Here is an 18,675-nt window from a genome sequence, read left to right as displayed (position 1 = left end):
GATAAAGAATTTTCTAAACAAAGTATACTTAAATTCATTTAGAATTGCTACATTCATGCGTTACCCATTGTCTACTCAAGCACCATTTTGAACAGGAAGGCTTTTGAACTGTTATTTTTGTATGCAGCTGGACACTTTTCCAACTTTTCTTACATATGAGATAATTCCCACCTCTACCTTCTATAATATCGTTATACATAGAATATTTAGTGGAACGTACCCATAAGTTAAATGTCTATGGATGTCTAAATTCTACGAGAGAAGAAGCCGCTTGAGGGTGTAGTAATCATATAGATATCTCTATGGTAGTAATATATGCGAATACGAAAATACATAACCATATTATGAAATTTGTATTTGGCTTTAAATTATTAGTTTAACGATTCTTTTGTAGGTTAGTCCAAAATTTGAGGTTTCAAGGTAAAATATCTATGAGGTCCAATCCTACAGTTGCTGGATTGAATCTCATTGAAAACTTGTATAAATGCAATCAAAAACTTGTGTTACAATTCTCAAAAGTATAAAATAAAAAAAATAAGTAAAAAATCACACCAAATGGAAAAGGCTCAAACACGTATTTATATATATGGAAATTATAGTGCTTAGTAAAACCTCAAAATTGAAATTAAAATTGTGTTTGGGAGATTGCAAATTCAACAGAAAAAACAACGAATAAAAGAAAATGATATGTAATAAAAAATGAAGTAGGTATCTTTGTTTTGATTGCTCGTTCTACCTAATTATTATTCATCTTTATATAATTTTTCCGTCTCTTATGAAATTAACTAGAATTCATTTTTTTAAGAAAAACTCCTATTCCGATAATCCTTACAAATAAATTTATCTTTTCGAAATAATGTGGGCGCAAGCGCTCGCTCTCTTTGTGATTAACATTGGGCGCGTATTTATAACAATATTTAGTTCACAAGTAGATTTGAATTTGAACGGGCTCAAAATCTAAATAGATACTCACTTCGGCGTGTTTGCGAGCTTTGTTAAATAATATAGTGGGTGTTTTACAGTTTGTGTGACACTCACAAATTATGAAATTTTGGATAGCTGCGCTTTTTTTATGCAGTAAGTCGAATGCCTAAATAATAATTTTCTGTTCGATTGTGCTTTTATTGATAAATTATTAAAAAACTTTTTGAGTTTGAGGTGATTACAATTATTGATACATTTTTAATTATTGAAATACTATTGTAAATTATTTCATAGTATCTATCGAGTCTCTGCTTTTGTAGATGACAATTCTCAGTTAAACCAGTTTTATGGTCCTTATGAACTCTAGTATCTGCACTGGTTCCAAAGATGTACTATTTTCTTTACTACAAATTTCCCTATTAACATATTTTTTGCGTTGGCTTCTTTTTACTTAAAATACTGGTACTGGTACTTTATATTTTGTTCTTGGTCGATTTTCTCTTCATAATTCTAAACTTGTGCTTGGTTCTTAACCTTATGAAGTACATTAATACGTTTGCTTTGGTTAGAAATTACTGGCTTACATGTATCCTTGGTTTACAGTATGCATTATAAATATTACCGTCATGTATGACGTATTCGTTTTTGAATTTGATAACAACAATACCGATTCAGTATAGATCAGCAGTTTATTTTTAAGATTTCATTTCATTATTTACATCAATGTCTTGTTTCAAATTCTAAAATTTCTATATTTCTTATTGGACAAAATAAAAAAATTTCAATCTATATTTCCTTAAATTTTATACGTAGTAATAGTACTTATATTACTAGGATAGAAGGCTATCATTATTGTTGAGCCCAAATTGGGTGGAACATATAATGGGTCTTCTGCTCCGAGTGACATATACTATTTTTTCTTTAAGTGTAAAAATAATACAATGAAATTCTTCTTCTTAAGACATTTTTGCAATACACTTTTCAAAACTAACAAACAATAAATTAAATGAAAATTAATTGACAGTTCCTGCCTAGTTTGTTACAACGCCCATAATAAGACGTTGCTATCGTTTCTATTATTTTGTTACTGGTACAATAAAACACAGTTGCGGAGGGTTAGTTACGTAGACGACTCAATAAAAAGCAAAATGAATTCCACAGTGAAAATTTTAACAGGAACAACTAGTTCGACTTGTAAATTGAACATTGTAAATGTTCATGTTCCCACCAACAATCCAATAAGTACTATATGTATATACAACTATAGATGATGTTATTTCTTTGAACTCGTTAAATATTGCCAATTCAAGTACCAATAGTAATGTAACTTTTTCTTCACTTACTATTACAAAATAAAAATTGATGAAAGTTTTGATGAATTTTTTTTAGTCTAGAGTCTTAGAAACATTTTAGTACGAAACTCGTGAGTAAAGTAAATTATTTTTCACTCGGAGGGATTGCCGTTCTACTCGTGAGAAAAAGTATTACTTTACTCATTTGTTGTATAAATAACTATCTAATGCCTAGCATGCTCTATCAGCATCAGCTGGCAGTAAGTATTATGAGTAAGTAAATACTGTTTTGAGAACAAAAAATTTGTGAATAATCACAATAACTAGATGTCCATTATAGAATTATTATTACATGTCTAATAAAATAACAACTAAAAGCTTAATAGGCAACTTAAATCAGACTTGATTTAAATATTTAAGAAAAATATGTATAAGTATCAAATAGACAAAACCAGTGGCGTAGCGTGCTTTGGAGGGGCCCTGTATCAAAATTAGTTGGGGGGCCCAAATAGAGGGTAAAATTTTCTCAGAAAAGAAACAAAGAAGACGATTTCATCTTTTCTAACAAGTCTGATAGCCGTTCTTTCCCCATCGAAGTCCTTAGGTAATTTTTTATCAGTTTTAATTTTGAAAAACTTCTTTCAGCTGTTGCGGTCGTAACTAGAAGTGTCAAGAATAGAAAGCATTTTGTTACTACCTCTGGAAAACTTTATGCAAGGCTATTGAATTTTATCTGCAATAATTCCATGAGTTCTTTAATGAAATGAATTTTTTGAATTTCAGATTTTTAGCATATTTTCAGAGCAATTAATTGATTGTTTATCTAGATTAACTGAGATGTCTTTACTGTATTTAGCTTCGACAGTTTTCTGGAAGCATTTTTTATCACTTCGTTTGAAGAAGATAGGAGTTTCTCCGGTTGTAATACTTCGACCATATTCTTGAGGTCACAATAGAGAAATTAATATATCTAAACAGCAATAGTATACATTGACTTTGAAATATAATTCCGAGTCTGAAATTCTCTTATCTTGTGATAACTCATCCAAATAACGCTTCGTTATCTTTCGTCTTTTATTTTTTAAAATAGTTGTTACTTTCCAATTTTTTGGCAAATCTCTGGACTTATTTAGCAAACCATTGAATAAATTTTGATTTCTTATTTCGCTCAGTCTATTCAAAACATTACTTAATAAAATACTAACTTTCTGGAAGTCATTATATTCATGCTGTAGAGCTTTAGAAACATGATTAATGATTTCAAATAGCAAAGAAAAAAATGTGACAAGCACTAAGAAAAATATATGGTATGTTTACGGCATTTAACATTGAAGAGGCTTAGCGAGTTAAAAGTATTTAAAAGAATTGGATTTGCAGCGCTTAACCCGGGAAAAAAGGGTTTGCTGAAGTAAAAACTCTATAGGCACGTATAACAGTTTTTTATATGTTTTTTCCCGCGAAACACGAGATTAAGTGACATTGGGGATAACATTTCACTAATTTTTGCTTACACACGTGAGGGACCTCTATAGCTCGGGGGCCCCGTATCATTAAGACGGATGATACGGCGGTAGCTACGCCCCTGGACAAAACTGAGGATAAAATATTCTTATGTTATTAATTACCAACATTATCCATTGATTTACATTTTCTCAATCGCCATAGAACTTTCAAACTTTGGTAACGTTGACAATTTCAGTAGTGTGTTTGTGATATGTAGTTAAGTCATTGTGAATCTTTGGTTATTTTTTCATCTTCCAGGAGCAGGTTCCTTTTTTTATTTTGGAAGAATAAAATTCTTTTCTAACCTTTTCTTTCAATAGATGCATCTATTTTTATACTTTATACAAGAATGTAGTTATTTTTTTCTTCGACTTGGTACTCCGAATTATGATTGACATTCTGCTTTATGTTGTTCAAGTGAATAAAAAAAATTTTTGGAAAAAATTGAAGCAAAGGAAATAAATTAGCTCGAATATTGGAGGCACCTTAAAACCTATAGTAAATGAGAATATAAAAATGAATTATGAAATATTTTTTTTTGAATAACAAAGGATAAAAATGGAGAAACTTTAGGATATGACAAAATTATGTTGGAAAATTACTTTTGTTGTAGAAGCAAATCTAACGAATACAAGTCAAGATAGCAGTTAGAGTATAGGGAAATAAAAAGGTAGAAATATATATGAGCACAAAAAGCGAAAAATGTGAACAACAGAGTGTGAAATATTACAAACAATAGAAGGGAGTACGTATCATGGCAGAAAGGAGCTCAAAAAAATTAGGAGTATTCTAATGCTAAGACACCGTCAAGACGCAGGCCCTTGAACTTTTCGTACGACAGATGGACATCAGCAAGCAAATTACAGAATTATTACAACTTTTTACGAAATTAAGAATAGTGAAACGGGGAGTAATAAGTGGAAGAATCTCTTTCAAAACGGAAGGGTTTGAATGCAAAATGAAGATTTGCCAAAGTAAAGAGAAAAGCTATAATTAAATGAGGTATTTCCGAATTCAATAGAATACATTACAATAGACTCGTTATCTCAATATTTTCTCGTAATTTCGATATTTTCCTCACAGAATACATGTCATTAGTTTTTCTTTACATCTAAGGAATCCCTTCAAATCTTTATCTTCCTTTTCAAGCGACTTAGATCTGGGCTTTCCTAGCCTTCTACTCCTTAGCTCCATCTACAGCATTGAACCATCAATTTCTTTCTCTTCTCTTTTCCATATTGACACAGCCATTTTATTCTTTCACTTTTTACGGAATACATACTATATTACATTTAAAAAATGTATTTGGACTAATATATAATATTCTGATGAAGAGTTGGTTTAATATTTATAAAACAATATATCATGAAAATTTCAGAATTTTAAATAATTATAATACGATGTTTTATCCACCATCGTTAAATTCGACCTAAATTCACGAAATAATGTTATATAGCAGTTGGACATTGTTATTTTCACTCATCTCATCGTACCAATCTATTAATTAATTCCATGTCTAATTTTAAGTCGATCTAGTGGCGTTAATTAAAAGTCCAATTTAAAAAAAAAGACTGTTCCAAATTCATTATATCGGTGTATTAATGATCTAATACAGGGAAATCCACAGACTTCTTTGCAGTAAAATTCTAAATATACTCAGTGACATTAGAAGTGTTATACCCTGAAATAATTACTTGATTTTTTTGTAATGAAAATATTTATAGTGTTTGATTACGCTTTAGCTAAATACACTATAGTACATGTAGAGGCATCAGAGGGCGTCGATGTCTGCTTGTGGCACCTTATTTCAAACAATTTCGTGGATCAACTGTGCTAGAATCTGTGGAGTGTGATACAAATTGGACAGTTTCCTCTTTATTCGCACACGTGTTCGATGGGATTTAGGTATGGTGATTGCGATGGGGCTCGGCAAAACATTAACGTCTGCTTCTTGGAAATCTTCCGTAATTCCACGTGCAATATGTGAAAAAAATCTCATATATAGATAAGGCAGTAAAGTGATTCAAAATTCTGACTGAATTATTTCCCGAATTTTCCGGTACGTAAGCCGATAGCTAGTATTTGTCATGTAATTTCGGAGTAATTATTGTAGGAGTCTATGAAATTATTAACAATACTTAGAAACAGTACAAAGAAAAACACTGAAGTAAAAGATTATGTTATGGCTAAGTATTAAATTAAGTGAAGTCTTTTATACACGCTGCCCAATATATGTATTGAAATCGTTTGAGTTTCACTTGCTTTAACATAAATCTTAATTTGAATACTTCTTATACTTTGAGTATTTTAATATATTGTCTAAAGGAATTGATAAAAAGTATTCAAATCCATATATCTATTGCTTATGCAAGAAGATAACGTATTTTCCAAATTCAAACAGTAATTGATATATAGGTTTCCAATCCCTTACTGCTATTTGTTCTTTATATATAAAACTAATACATGACAAAAATAAATTACCTTTAACATTTAGGTTAAAGAACTCACAAAAATATATCTCATTATAAATAATAGACATGTTTGTTGGTGTCGCGTCGGCTTCTATTTCGATAGAATATGTAACAAATATAACACACTAAGAATCTCCTCATTTCACGATCATTTATTTTCTTGCTAGATGCAACATATGAGAAAAAAAGTTTCTGGCTCGAATAAATATCTTATATTTTGAATCGCAGTTTATTATTACGATCTAGAGGGGTTCGAATTCGACATCGGAAAGTTTAAAATGATTTAGAGTGTTTAGAGTCTAATATTAAGTCGGAATTTCTGGAATCGTTGGTGATATTCATAATGAACACACTGTTTACACCACCACTACACCAACACTCACAATTACACCGTCTGACGCGCGTTTTGATAACCAAGTTCTCGTTTTCAGAAACTGAAGATCCCTGAGAATGTGAAGACGATAACTTAGTTATCGAAACGCGCGTCAGACAGTGTAGTAGTAAACAGTGTATTCAGTAGAGTCTAATATGATTTCATATTATATAAAATGTTCTACAATAGTCCTTGAACGAGTAGTATTATGATGTAATATGTTCCTAAAACAATCTAAAAGAGTATATAACTATTTAGATAGATCTAAAGTGTTCGAAGACAATCTATAATATTGTTTAGTATGATCTTACCCACCGTAAGTAAGTAGCAAGTTTTCCAATAAATAAAAAGGTACCGCAGGCATGTAAAAGCCACCGTTACGAGTATGGAAGTTAATACCAAATGAGTGCCCAAGAAATCCTTCAATTTATAATAAAATGGGACTTCAGTGAATCGTTTCCCTGTATATCACTTATACTTCAATACTTTTTGACCATTTGTTGCATCATGCGAGAGGAAGTTTTCCAAACTTAAACTGATTAAAAATTATCTTCAATCTACAATGGGTCAAGAACAATTGGCTAATTTAGCCGTGCTTTCAATACAAAGAAAAATTTCAAAAGAAATCGATTTTACAGAAGTTATTGAGGATTTTAGTAAAATGAAGGCACGAAAACACATATAACACGCTACAAAAAATACAAAAAACTATCTTTGATTTATTTTATCTAATTTTTTTTGTCGATCGATTCGTATTTTATTTTTTTCACTCATATCCATTTCATATTATAGTAATATATGTTTATTAAGCCTAAATTAATTTATTTCGAATTGAAATTTCACTTACCAAATATTAACGAAATAAACATAAACACTTATTTATACATACAAATGTGAAATGAATAAAAAGCTTGTAAAACCACATTTTTTAAAGCTAGGGTAGGGGGCCTTATTCAGCTTTGCCGTCAAGAGCCGCCTCTGACGGGCATAGTCCTCCACTGATCTTGGGTATCTTAAAATAGTATAGAGACCTAGAATGATCTGTGAAATGAAAAAAACTCAACAAGTTAAATCGTAAAAAGTTGTGAATAACATTAAGATCTAATAATTTCTAAATTAAGCAAGTCTTTCAATTAGTATCCACCATTTTCTTGACTTCAATGTAATTGAAACATTAGTGATTTCCTCATATCGATAAATGACAGAACTTATGTTATTTATGCGCAATTACATTTGCTTAATATATAGCCCGAGGCATGAGGCAGTTTTCCAATTTTATAAAGATAAATGCCAGCATTCATTCAACAGTAATCTTGTATTCTGCCACATGGAGTCAAATATTGAGAAAACTACTTTGTTTATTGGGGATTACCAAAATTTTTCGAGAGAGGTAAGCCACGAAAATAAAAAAAAATTGTGTGTGTCAGCTCCGACGCACGACTAGAGTTTACTCCTTAAGTTCGATAGTCTAACCAAACGCAAAAAGAGTTTATTTAACTTAAAAAAGATTGATACTGTATAAAAAGGTAAATTTGTTAATTAATGAAAATAATATACATATATAAATATATATTTATTCAATTTATTCATTTCATATACATTTATTATAACTAAACGAAGGAATATTTTACATTAAACTTTTTACAATAGTCAATAATCTCGATAATTCATATTGGGTTGATTATCTAATTTTATGTGTTGTTGTCAAATATATATTTATATGAACTACACCGATAATTAATTAATTAATTAATTAATTATTAATTAATAAATACAAATTGCACATGCTCATACATATAATACATGAATTATAACGTACCTTGCAACCACGTGTTTGTTAGATGTTCCGGCAATATCATCTACACCTCTTTCTGCCATAGTTATTTGAAAATACTTTCAGTTCACTTTAGCGGAACACAATGATAAAAATTAAAACTTCACAATAACAATATTAATTATTGATATTTATAATAAAAACAGCAATATAAGTATGTCAACACTGACAAATTAGAAAGTTGTGCATCATAGGGTGCGCACCAAAAACGTAACGAGGTCATTTATCGATAGATTTTACTCCTCACATTTTTCTCATACCGGGCCCCTTATATATGCAAATCGATTCTTAAGGAGTAAACCCCAAAAATTGAAATATCATTAAATAATGTTCATCAGAACATATGCCGTAATCAGATTTTTTACAAATGATGCGGTCTTTCTTGATTTGGATTTAAAATCGGTGAGAAGAAAATTGGAAGACAGCAGAGGCGGAGCAGGGCTCTCCAAAAAATTATGATAATATAATTTGAATAATAATCGGAACTAATACAACCTTTTCTATTACCTATTAAAAAAAATTAATACGTCGCAGTCGCCTTGTAATACTTTGATAAACAACTCAGTAAAGTTGTCAAGTTGAATAATCCGCACACCTTCCACTTCACGCTGTTGCAGTAGGTATTACAATTTATCTGGCATACACGAACGTGCTCTACGTGCTCTTTACATGACCTACGTCATAAATCCGGGGGTCTCAAATAATATCGTGAATTTCGTTGCACTGGGTCCAACGCAACGGCAGATTTGGTTAACGGATTGCGATTGAGAGATGTGGGATGTCATTTTAGATGTAAAGAGTATTCTGTTCTTTCCACTGACGTTTGTTCCGTAATGCGTCCAACATCCGAGGCTGTTTTCCCAGTTCTGTGAGATTGTTCTTTTACTCAAGGCAGGAAGCTACCCTTACCTAGAAACCCTCCTTCTTTACCTGGGCTTGGGACCGGCAGCATGACTATGAGCTACTCAATCCACCCACAATAATGCAGGCAGAGTTTGAAATCAACACGTAACGAGAATGGAGGATCACAGACTAGCAAAGATCATAAGAGATGGAAAACCCGAAGGGAAAAGATCAAGAGGAAGACCACAAAAAAGATGGCAAGATAGCTGGTCATCAGAATAACAAATAAGATTAAAAAACATCACCCAATAAACACAAGTCATTGGACTTAACGCAGGAAGAAGAAGAAGAGTATTCTGGTAAATTTTTCGAAGATAGAATCATTTCTATCTATTTCTAGAAAATTATTGTAGGGTATTTAATGGCAAACAATCGCTTTTTAAATTTTTAACAAAAAAGCATCTAGCTGGTTCACTGAAAAAGACTAAAAAACTAATTGTGACAACAACTTCATGACATCAGAAAACGAACGAATAGAATCTAGGCGTTTCTTAGAAATTTAATTCTAGCTATTCATTGATGCTAGCTACTCATTGGAAAAAAGCTTCCTAAAGTCCCGAAACGTACTGTGAACAATCTCAATATTGTCAAATTAGGGGAAGTTTTAAATCTGTTGTTCAAGACATTTTTGAAAAATGAATTTTTTTAAAGACGTAAACAGTTAGAAGCGCTGAATGCGATACTAACATCCAAAATAATCTCCAGGCAAAGCTACATCTATAGAGAACAATAATAAGACCAATAGTGAGCTACGGAGGTTAAACGTGGATTCTTTACAAAGCAAAGGAAGAGAAGCAGAGCTAATCGAAATAATAAGATCCAAAAGAATTGAGGGGCTGGATCACATACAGAGAATGCCAGATTTTAGAGCTACAAAAAAATGATGGACATAGAACAAGAAGGAACAATAAAAAAAGGAAGACCAAGGAATAGATGGTACGCAAAGGTGATGGAAGACCTAAAAGAGAGAGGGAGGAATTCAGGATTGGAAAACGAAAACAAAAAATAGGAAAAAGTGGAAGGGAATCACTTCCATGTTATGGGTCTGAAAGGCCTGCGTGAAGCACCTATATATATATATATATATATATATATATATATATATGTATGTATGTATACATTCTTTAAAGACATTAAAAGTAAATTAGTGAAGTAGTATAGTGAAGACCTGGGTACAGACGTAAAGCAGTGCTTTCCGATAGAATCAATGAAAATATATAAACAGTTAACAACGACGCCATTAGCGAAGATATCCGGATAGGAAACAGTGTTTTTGATTAGATAATGTAACATATTGAAGTATTCTAAATTCACAGAATTGTGCTAGATAGGAAGGGATTTGCCAAAGAAGATGACATCTTTAGAAAAAGACATAGTTAATCAGTCAAAATTTAATTGCTCTGGTTGGGTTGACTATGGTCACAGTTGTTCCAAAACTACATAGATCTTAGGCTGGAAGTTTCCAGGCTTTAAGTATCAGGGGCCTATTTGATCGAATAGTAAGTAGGGATATTTTTATTATTTTTCAGTTAACGTAAGGACTGGAAAGGTAAAAATTAGAAATGTGAAATATTGATTTAATTCATTAATATTCAGATACATGCATCAATTTTGTAACACTGTATAATTTTGAGTTTTTTTCTAATAAGTTTATTTTATCGATATAATTCTCCATCGATGTTATTTTAAAACAGATTCTATTTTTAGTTAGGCAACTATTATTGCATATTACCAAGTAATGTTTTGAGTCATTATTTCAAATTTATTTATTGTATGACCTCATTTATAAAAACATGACATTCAAGAATTTCTAAATTCAATGTCCAATTCATATTTTTAGAACGGAACTATATTTTTCAACAGTTGGTTTAGTGACACTTTCGCACAAATTAATATTTTTTTTTCCAATTTATTTTTAAATATTAAGCTTATTTATAAATACCAGTCATTTAATTCTTATCAGCCAAGTTCTAATAAAAATAATTTATACTATTTAAATAATATATTTTTTATATTTAATCGCACCCAACATAAATAAATTTTTATTTTTTCTAAATAATATAAATATAATAAACCTCCAAGTTACAACTAGCTGGTGGGTTTATCACCAAATAAACGTCTTAATATATATGCTGCGCGTCAGCAAAAAAGGGCCACCACATATAATTGCGAAATCATCAATTGTTACTAATTGCTTATTTATTGATTGAGTGAAATGGGTTAGTATGTATACGGGCCAGACAAATCTGCCCTGTACAGAGGAGAAACAACATCTTGGAACCAATGAAACGATACAATTGTTATAGTTCTTCCAATATCAATTGCAGAAGACAGTTTTGCGAGGAATAATCATTATTTCATAGATACGCACGGCACTCACACAAAATTAAGAAATGAAAAATAATGTGGACTCCCCGTATAAAATTCGGCAAACATCTAACGAACAGTTAGTCACATTATTTGCGTCAGATAAAAGACTACCGAAGTTCTAATAGACCAATGGGGTACAAAAAGGGCTCAGTTCACGTCTGGTACCCTGTTTAAACCAAACTCTCTTACAGGCAGGTACATTTTACTCGTCTATTTACATTTTATAATTTAATATAAAGTAAGCAAGGTATGATAATGTTTTTTTCTAAGTTCCAAGTAGGACTACAATTAAGTGCATCTGTCTAAATAACGGCGTATAATGCAGTCCAATTTATAATGATTCGATTACCTTTTAACAAATACTTTCAGAGCATAAGATATACATATTTTTAAAAGTATTTATAAAAATAATAAATTTATAAAATGAGGTATCTGCACCTATGGTAGATCAAACAAAATTTTCGGAAAGGGTTTTTATAATCTGCTATTGATATTGGAAGAACTGCATTGCGAGACCGAACGCAAACCGCTAGAATGCTCCAAAGCGGCCTTCAACAAGCTTACAAAATAGCAGTCAGCACGTCTACTATTCGATGAAGGTTGAATAAAAATTAGTTTCACAGCTTGCATTCCAGCTAGCAAAATCAAGAGATGTAGTAAGCAAGGGTCAGCTCTTGATTTTGCTCGTGAACACAGGAATTGGTTAGTGGACAACTGACAAAAGGTATTGCTCACGGATGAGTGCAGAATGTGCCTGTATGCCAACAATGGCAGAAATAAGGTGTACAGAAGAGCTGGAGGTATGCTATCTGTACTCGATTACCATGGGTTGCGTATGGGGGTGGCTCAGTAATGTTTTGGACAGGTTTTTCTTTTGAGACACGCACGGATCTCGTCGTGATTGACAGAGGCGCACTAACAGCACGACGATATGCTGCAGAGATCCTAGAAAATTATATACTACCATAGTTTGTATTTGTTGGTAATTGTTTTCTATTAATGCAAGATAATGCTCGACCGCACACGGCAATAAAGGTAACGGAGTACCTTGAAGAGGTTGGTACTGCAAAAATGGATTAGCCGGCTCAAAGCCCCAATCTCCATCCTATTGAGCATATTTGGGACCAGCTCAAAAGATTGGTAAGACGTCGCATACCTGCTCCATCAATACGTGAAGAGCTTCGATCGGCCCTGATTGAGGAATAGACCAATTTTCCTCAAGCAAAGAGACCGTGTTTTAGTTCTAGTTTGTATAGTTGAATCAATGAAATGCAGTGATTAAAGACAAATTTTAAGGATAAATTTATACCAAATGGGTATCCAAAGTTCTAGAGCTAATAATCCATAACAATTCCCATTTTATTTATCTGAATAAATATTTTTATTCCGTATCTAATTTTAAAAAATTTTAGCGGCTTAGCATTTTGGAATGAAGTTTGAAAAATCGGTTCATTACAAATATCTCTTTTCGTACAACTTTAAAGTTATTTACATTCATTATAAATAGTATAGAAAAAAAATTATTAGTTTGTTGGAAACATTTCATACACACTATTTTTTTGAGTTAGAGGGCGTTGGACATGGGTATATATACAGCGTATTGCAAGGTCTTTCGTAGTTACATTGTATAATACACCATATTATAAACTTTTCACCGTAAATGTTAATTATCTTTTTCTTCATTCCCTTTCGGTCACTTGAAAATATCTAATTTATCCTCATTATTTTCATCTCCAAAGATATTTGTCCCCAAAGGATTTCTCTCTCATATCGTGAAGCAGTGGAGCAAGATTGTCTATTAAACTGTTCTACATCCACAGCATTAACCACAAACATTCTTGCTGTTACAAAATATTATACATCTAGAACAGTAGATAATATTACTTTTATTCAACTGATAAGCCATCCTCTGAATTTTTTTTTTTTTTTTGAAAAAAGGATAACTGCACCGGTTTTTCGAGCTAAGTGTAATAAATATTATCAATGTTTAGAATCGGAGCCTCAGATGTTGCAGCATTATATATGTATATAAAAATCGATTTTTTGACATTTGACCTTGAATATTTGAAGACAAGCACACGAGATTATAAAACTTTTGAAACAACTTTTACAGTGTAAAAATAAAGTTCTTCATTCTGAGGCTGGCCCTCAATTCTTTCGTATATTTCTGGACTATTTGATAAATATTTGCGGGTGTTCTGGCGATTCTTTCTTTCACACTATAACCCTCAACCAGTTCGAAGTTAAATCTGGTGCAAATATACTCCGGATGACATTTGTTGACTGGAAAATTATATTAAACAGATCTACCTAGCGTGAATAATAAACATTTTCGTTGTGAATCTTTTTATGGAACGTCGAAGTAACATTAAAAGGGAGCGTCAGTTTTATGGGCGCAGTTCCTGTTTCAGTGGCATATCAAAAAGATAAACTCTTTCTTACGAATTAGGATTATTAGGATGATTCTGCTTGGAAAAGAATGATAAAAATACCTGATACATAAAAAAAGGTAACCAAACTATCTGTGGGACTTATAGAGACATCTCACTATTAGATGTTACATACAAAATAATATGAAGAATAATTAGGAAAAGATTTGAAACTTGGCATTAGGATATTATTGGAGAATTTTAAGCGGAGTTGATGCAAAGAGGTACTATAGGCCAACTATAATGTGTTAGTTATGTGCAGAATTCACTACTGTACATGTTCTTCATTGTTTTTAAACAAGCGTACGAGATGGTTAGTGCGAAGTTGTATGAAATAATGGAATTTGGAATACCAATTGAAATAATTGACTTTGGAGAAGAACAATGTAACAGTGATGATTTAATATCAGAAGCTTTCAATGTAGAAAATACTGGTAACTAGATCAAACATAGGAATTCAAAACGTTCTAGCTAAGTTAGAACAAGAAAACAGAAAACGAAATATATGGTAATAGAAAAGAACTTGCAAAGCCAACAACACATTTATTAGAAACAGTGGACAATGGAAAATAGTAGTTTTAAAGAAGTAACCCAGTTTGAATATCTTGGGGTAACAATTAAAAAGAAAAATACAAGAATTCAAGAGATGGAACAAATTGGAAAGGGACGCAGTGCTAAATTTCAAAATATTAGAAAGATCAGCGAAAACTAGTTATTTGTCCAATAGTGCTTTACTGCTCCGAAATATCGGAAGAAGTTGCAAGCAAACTAAAATTGCGGAAAAAGATAATACTGAGAGAAATTTTTGACGGAATTCATTCTGATGGAGATATCTGGAGATAAAGAACTAATGGCCGTTTACAATCAACCAGGTATTAAGAGCATAACGAGTTAGATGGCTGAGGCATGTCTCCCGAATGAATAATTATAGAGGAAAAAAGGAAGACCAAAAAAGAAATAGGTAGAAAAGGTAAAGGCAGATACAAGAAAGATCGGTATAGAAATATAGGAATAAAAGGCACAGGACAGGAGCGTAAGGTTATAAACATAATTTTGCAAGAAGACCTCATTTACTGTCAACAAGATAGACCTTCACCACATAACTTGAAGTTGAACAGTGGCTAAATGATAAATTTTGAGATAAATAGATTGGTTGGAGAAGAGCCACCTTTATCGCCCGACTTAGCGTCTGTAAATATGCTCTTGTGGGAGGAAGTAATATCGAGAGTTCATAATTATCACTGAAAATATTACACAACATTCTATAAAACAAGTAAATTTCTATTAATGTTTACTTGATTGTTTTTAAATGTTTTAAAAAAAGAAAATCTTCAGATAGCTTAGGGCAAGGTTCGGCAACTTGCGAGCCACATGTGGCTCTTTGGATGTGAAGCTGCGGCTCTTTAGTTCCATACGTATATATAATTGATTTTATCAAAAAAAAAAAAAATTGTTCTGAATCTATTAACGATTCTATCTCCCAGCGACATTTGCTGGCTTTTTATTACCTCCACCTCCTCCGTGACACACGTTATCACGATCATTGACAGGGTTGTCAATCGTAATAATAAAATCTATTACGTTTTTTATTTTGATAGATTCACTCTGTGAAATCAGATATGAAACCGATAAAAACGCAATTGATCAACTTAAAAAGTAAAGCTTTCTTAAGTGGAAATTTACAGAGTTGAAAACCAAGTTAGAAGAGCTGGAGATCCAAAAATGTATATACGTAACGTAACAAAAGTGCATGGTTCTGAAAAAAATGCCGTGAGTTGAGGCTCTTATACTCGACGCATGGAATAGTCTTCCAGATTGCTACAGTGAGGTAAAGAAGTTGGTATTTGGTGTGCTGATTATCTTCGAATCAATATATTCGTGCGAGCAAGCGTATGAATATTAGAAGTAAAATGAGAAGTCAACTAATAAATTAAAATTTAGAGGCTTGTTTGAAACTTAAAACAAGTTATGCGTCAAATTTATCCGAACTTTCTAAAGCCATGCAAAACCCTATTGTTTCTTATTGATATATAGATATTTGTGTTTTGAATAAAAAAGATTATTTTTGTTGAGGCTTCTTTAAGAATTTTGTGGATTGAACTGAAAAGGTTGTGACCTTCTGGCTTATACCTAAGAGTTCTTTAAACACTTAAATTCAAATAAGAGCTCATAATAAACATAAGATGAGAGAAAGTGGACATTTTAAGTTCGATAATTGCATTACTTGAATTAGATAGAATCATTATACTTGTAAAAATATGCAGGTAATATATTGATGATAATCCAATATTGAATCTATTGAATAAGATCCAATAATTTGAAAAGAGTGCTAAATACTTGGAGGTATATGCCACACCTAAGAAGAATGACCGGTTAAAAGATGTGGGACAAAACCAGAACGGACGATAAAAATAAATTATGTGGGGAATAGCTAATGGAATCCTGACAGATACAATAACGAGAAAAATAATTACCATTAATAAACGATGATTAATAAAGAAAAGGATACACAAAATAAGGAAAATAAGACAAAAAGAATTAAAAAAATGGAGGAATATGGCAAAGGTAATAAAACAAAAGGGACGGGAATGGAAGAAGAAAAGCATTGCAGGTTTGTTTGATTTCATAGTTAATACAAATATTTCATTGAAGATAATTATAAATTTTTAACATTATCTCCAAACAGAAATAGCAGTGCATATAAAACACAATTCTATATCATTTGTTTTTTTTTTTAATTAAATTATTATATTACAAAACAACTTACTTTCTATTTCTATTCCTTTTAAGTCACATTCTTAACACGCCACTGTGCGGTTTGAGCCAACCCATTTTCATTTTATTACACTAACCTAACCTATTTCCTTAGCACACTGTAACATTTAGGTCAGACATTACTTATAATGAAAATTGACTACCACGGGTCAATTACCAAAGTAACATTTTAGGTAAGTAAATGTTGCATCAGTTCGTGTGTATATTTTATTGTTGGAACCAATCTAATTATTATGTCAATGAATAATTACCTTAAATTGTTTCTCTAATAATAATTACGTGGCGGGATCAAAAAGTATCATCATTATTTACTTGAATAGAAAGTTAAAACGTGAAAAATTTTCAATTAATCTTTCTGAAAAACTGATATAACGGTATGACGAACACTTCTAACTATAAATATGGCTAAAGGATAGGAACAGATCATATAAAAAACGTTTTCTGATAGGAGTCTGAGGGTCATACGAGGATGGTCCCATAAGTACTTGGTCTGACCTAGAGATGGCGGTAGTTGCTTGAAAAATACCACTGTATTAGAAAGTACACAATCTCTACAGCATACGTTGTTTAGTATATGTTTGACAGCCATCAATAGTGAATATTTTATTTTATTCTACTCTGGGCGAGACTGCTCCTTCGTTATCAACAGTAAAATATTGGGTAGGAGAGTTTAAACGAGGTCGTACGATGTGCAAAGACCAGCATCGCAGTGGTCGACCAAAAGAGGTGACGACTCCATAAATGAAGAAAATCCACAAATCGGTACTGGATGATTGTCGACTTAAAGTGCGAGAGTTAGTAGATATAGTAGGCATTTCAAAAAGTGCGGTACATCGTATATTAACTGAGAATTTGGACATGAGAAAGCTGTGCGCAAGATGGATATCGCGTTTGATTACAATGGAACAAAAAGAGCGTCGTGAAGATGTTTCCAAATAAAGCCGAATTTTTGCGTCGTTTCATAACCATGGAACAACCCGACTAGAATTTTTTGTGAGGATCCTATAAGGACCTTATCAAGTAATATCGTAGTCTGATAAGGAATATGTCATGATAATCTGACAAGTACCTTGATGGGGATGTAACGTAGATGATCATTAAGGTCCTGATCAGGTTCACCTAATATGGTCCATATCAGGATGACCTAATATGATCCTGATTAGAATTACCCTGTATGGACCTGATGAGAATCTCCTCATAAGATCCTGATCAGGATTACCTTATAGAGTTCAGAATTACTTCACTTGGTCATGATCGGGATTACCTCGTAATGTGCTTATTAGGATTAGCTTATATAGTATTTTAAATAGGATTATCCTGATGTAATCGTAGTATGGAAATTGACTATATTGAAAAACGAAAAACTTATTGCAACGTTTGAGAGAAGAAATCAATCAAAAACGAACACATTCGTCTAAGAAGAAAATGTTTCATCAAGACAATGCAACCAGATCACACACAATGAATTAAACTTGTCAGATTTAGCCCCCTCGGATTATTTTATATTCACAGACTTGAAAAAATGGCTCGGTGGTCAAAGATTTTCCAACAATTAAGAGGTGATGGAGGCTGTTAATAGCTATTTTGAGGAGCTTGACGATTTTTATTTTAAAATCGAAATCGAAGTAATCGAACTTATTAAGCCTTCCTGGGAAAAGTGTATTGAGCTAAAAGGAAATTAAGTTGCAAAGTAAATAAATTTCAAAATTTTTGTGCTTTCTTCTTCTCGTATTACTCTGACCGCCCAGGTGTTTCTTCAAGTGCAGGAACAAATGGTAGTCGCTGGGCGCCAGATCAGGGC

General features: G+C 32.0%; 1 protein-coding gene across 1 annotated transcript in view; it reads left to right on the top strand.

The window, feature by feature from the left end:
• The first annotated feature begins 919 nt into the window (after nucleotides 1-919).
• The window catches only part of LOC130447026 (xaa-Pro aminopeptidase ApepP-like), a 127,031-nt gene continuing 109,275 nt past the window's right edge, over nucleotides 920-18,675 (top strand). Inside the window, exon 1 of the mRNA XM_056783672.1 lies at nucleotides 920-1,077. Within this exon, the coding sequence (XP_056639650.1) occupies nucleotides 1,044-1,077 (34 nt within the window). The 5' untranslated portion in view covers nucleotides 920-1,043. The remainder of the gene's footprint in view (nucleotides 1,078-18,675) is intronic.

The sequence above is a fragment of the Diorhabda sublineata genome, chromosome 1, assembly GCF_026230105.1.
Source record: "Diorhabda sublineata isolate icDioSubl1.1 chromosome 1, icDioSubl1.1, whole genome shotgun sequence".
Taxonomy (NCBI): Eukaryota; Metazoa; Arthropoda; class Insecta; order Coleoptera; family Chrysomelidae; genus Diorhabda; species Diorhabda sublineata.
Note: the sequence above shows the minus strand (reverse complement) of the source record. Positions and strands in the feature narration are given on the sequence as shown.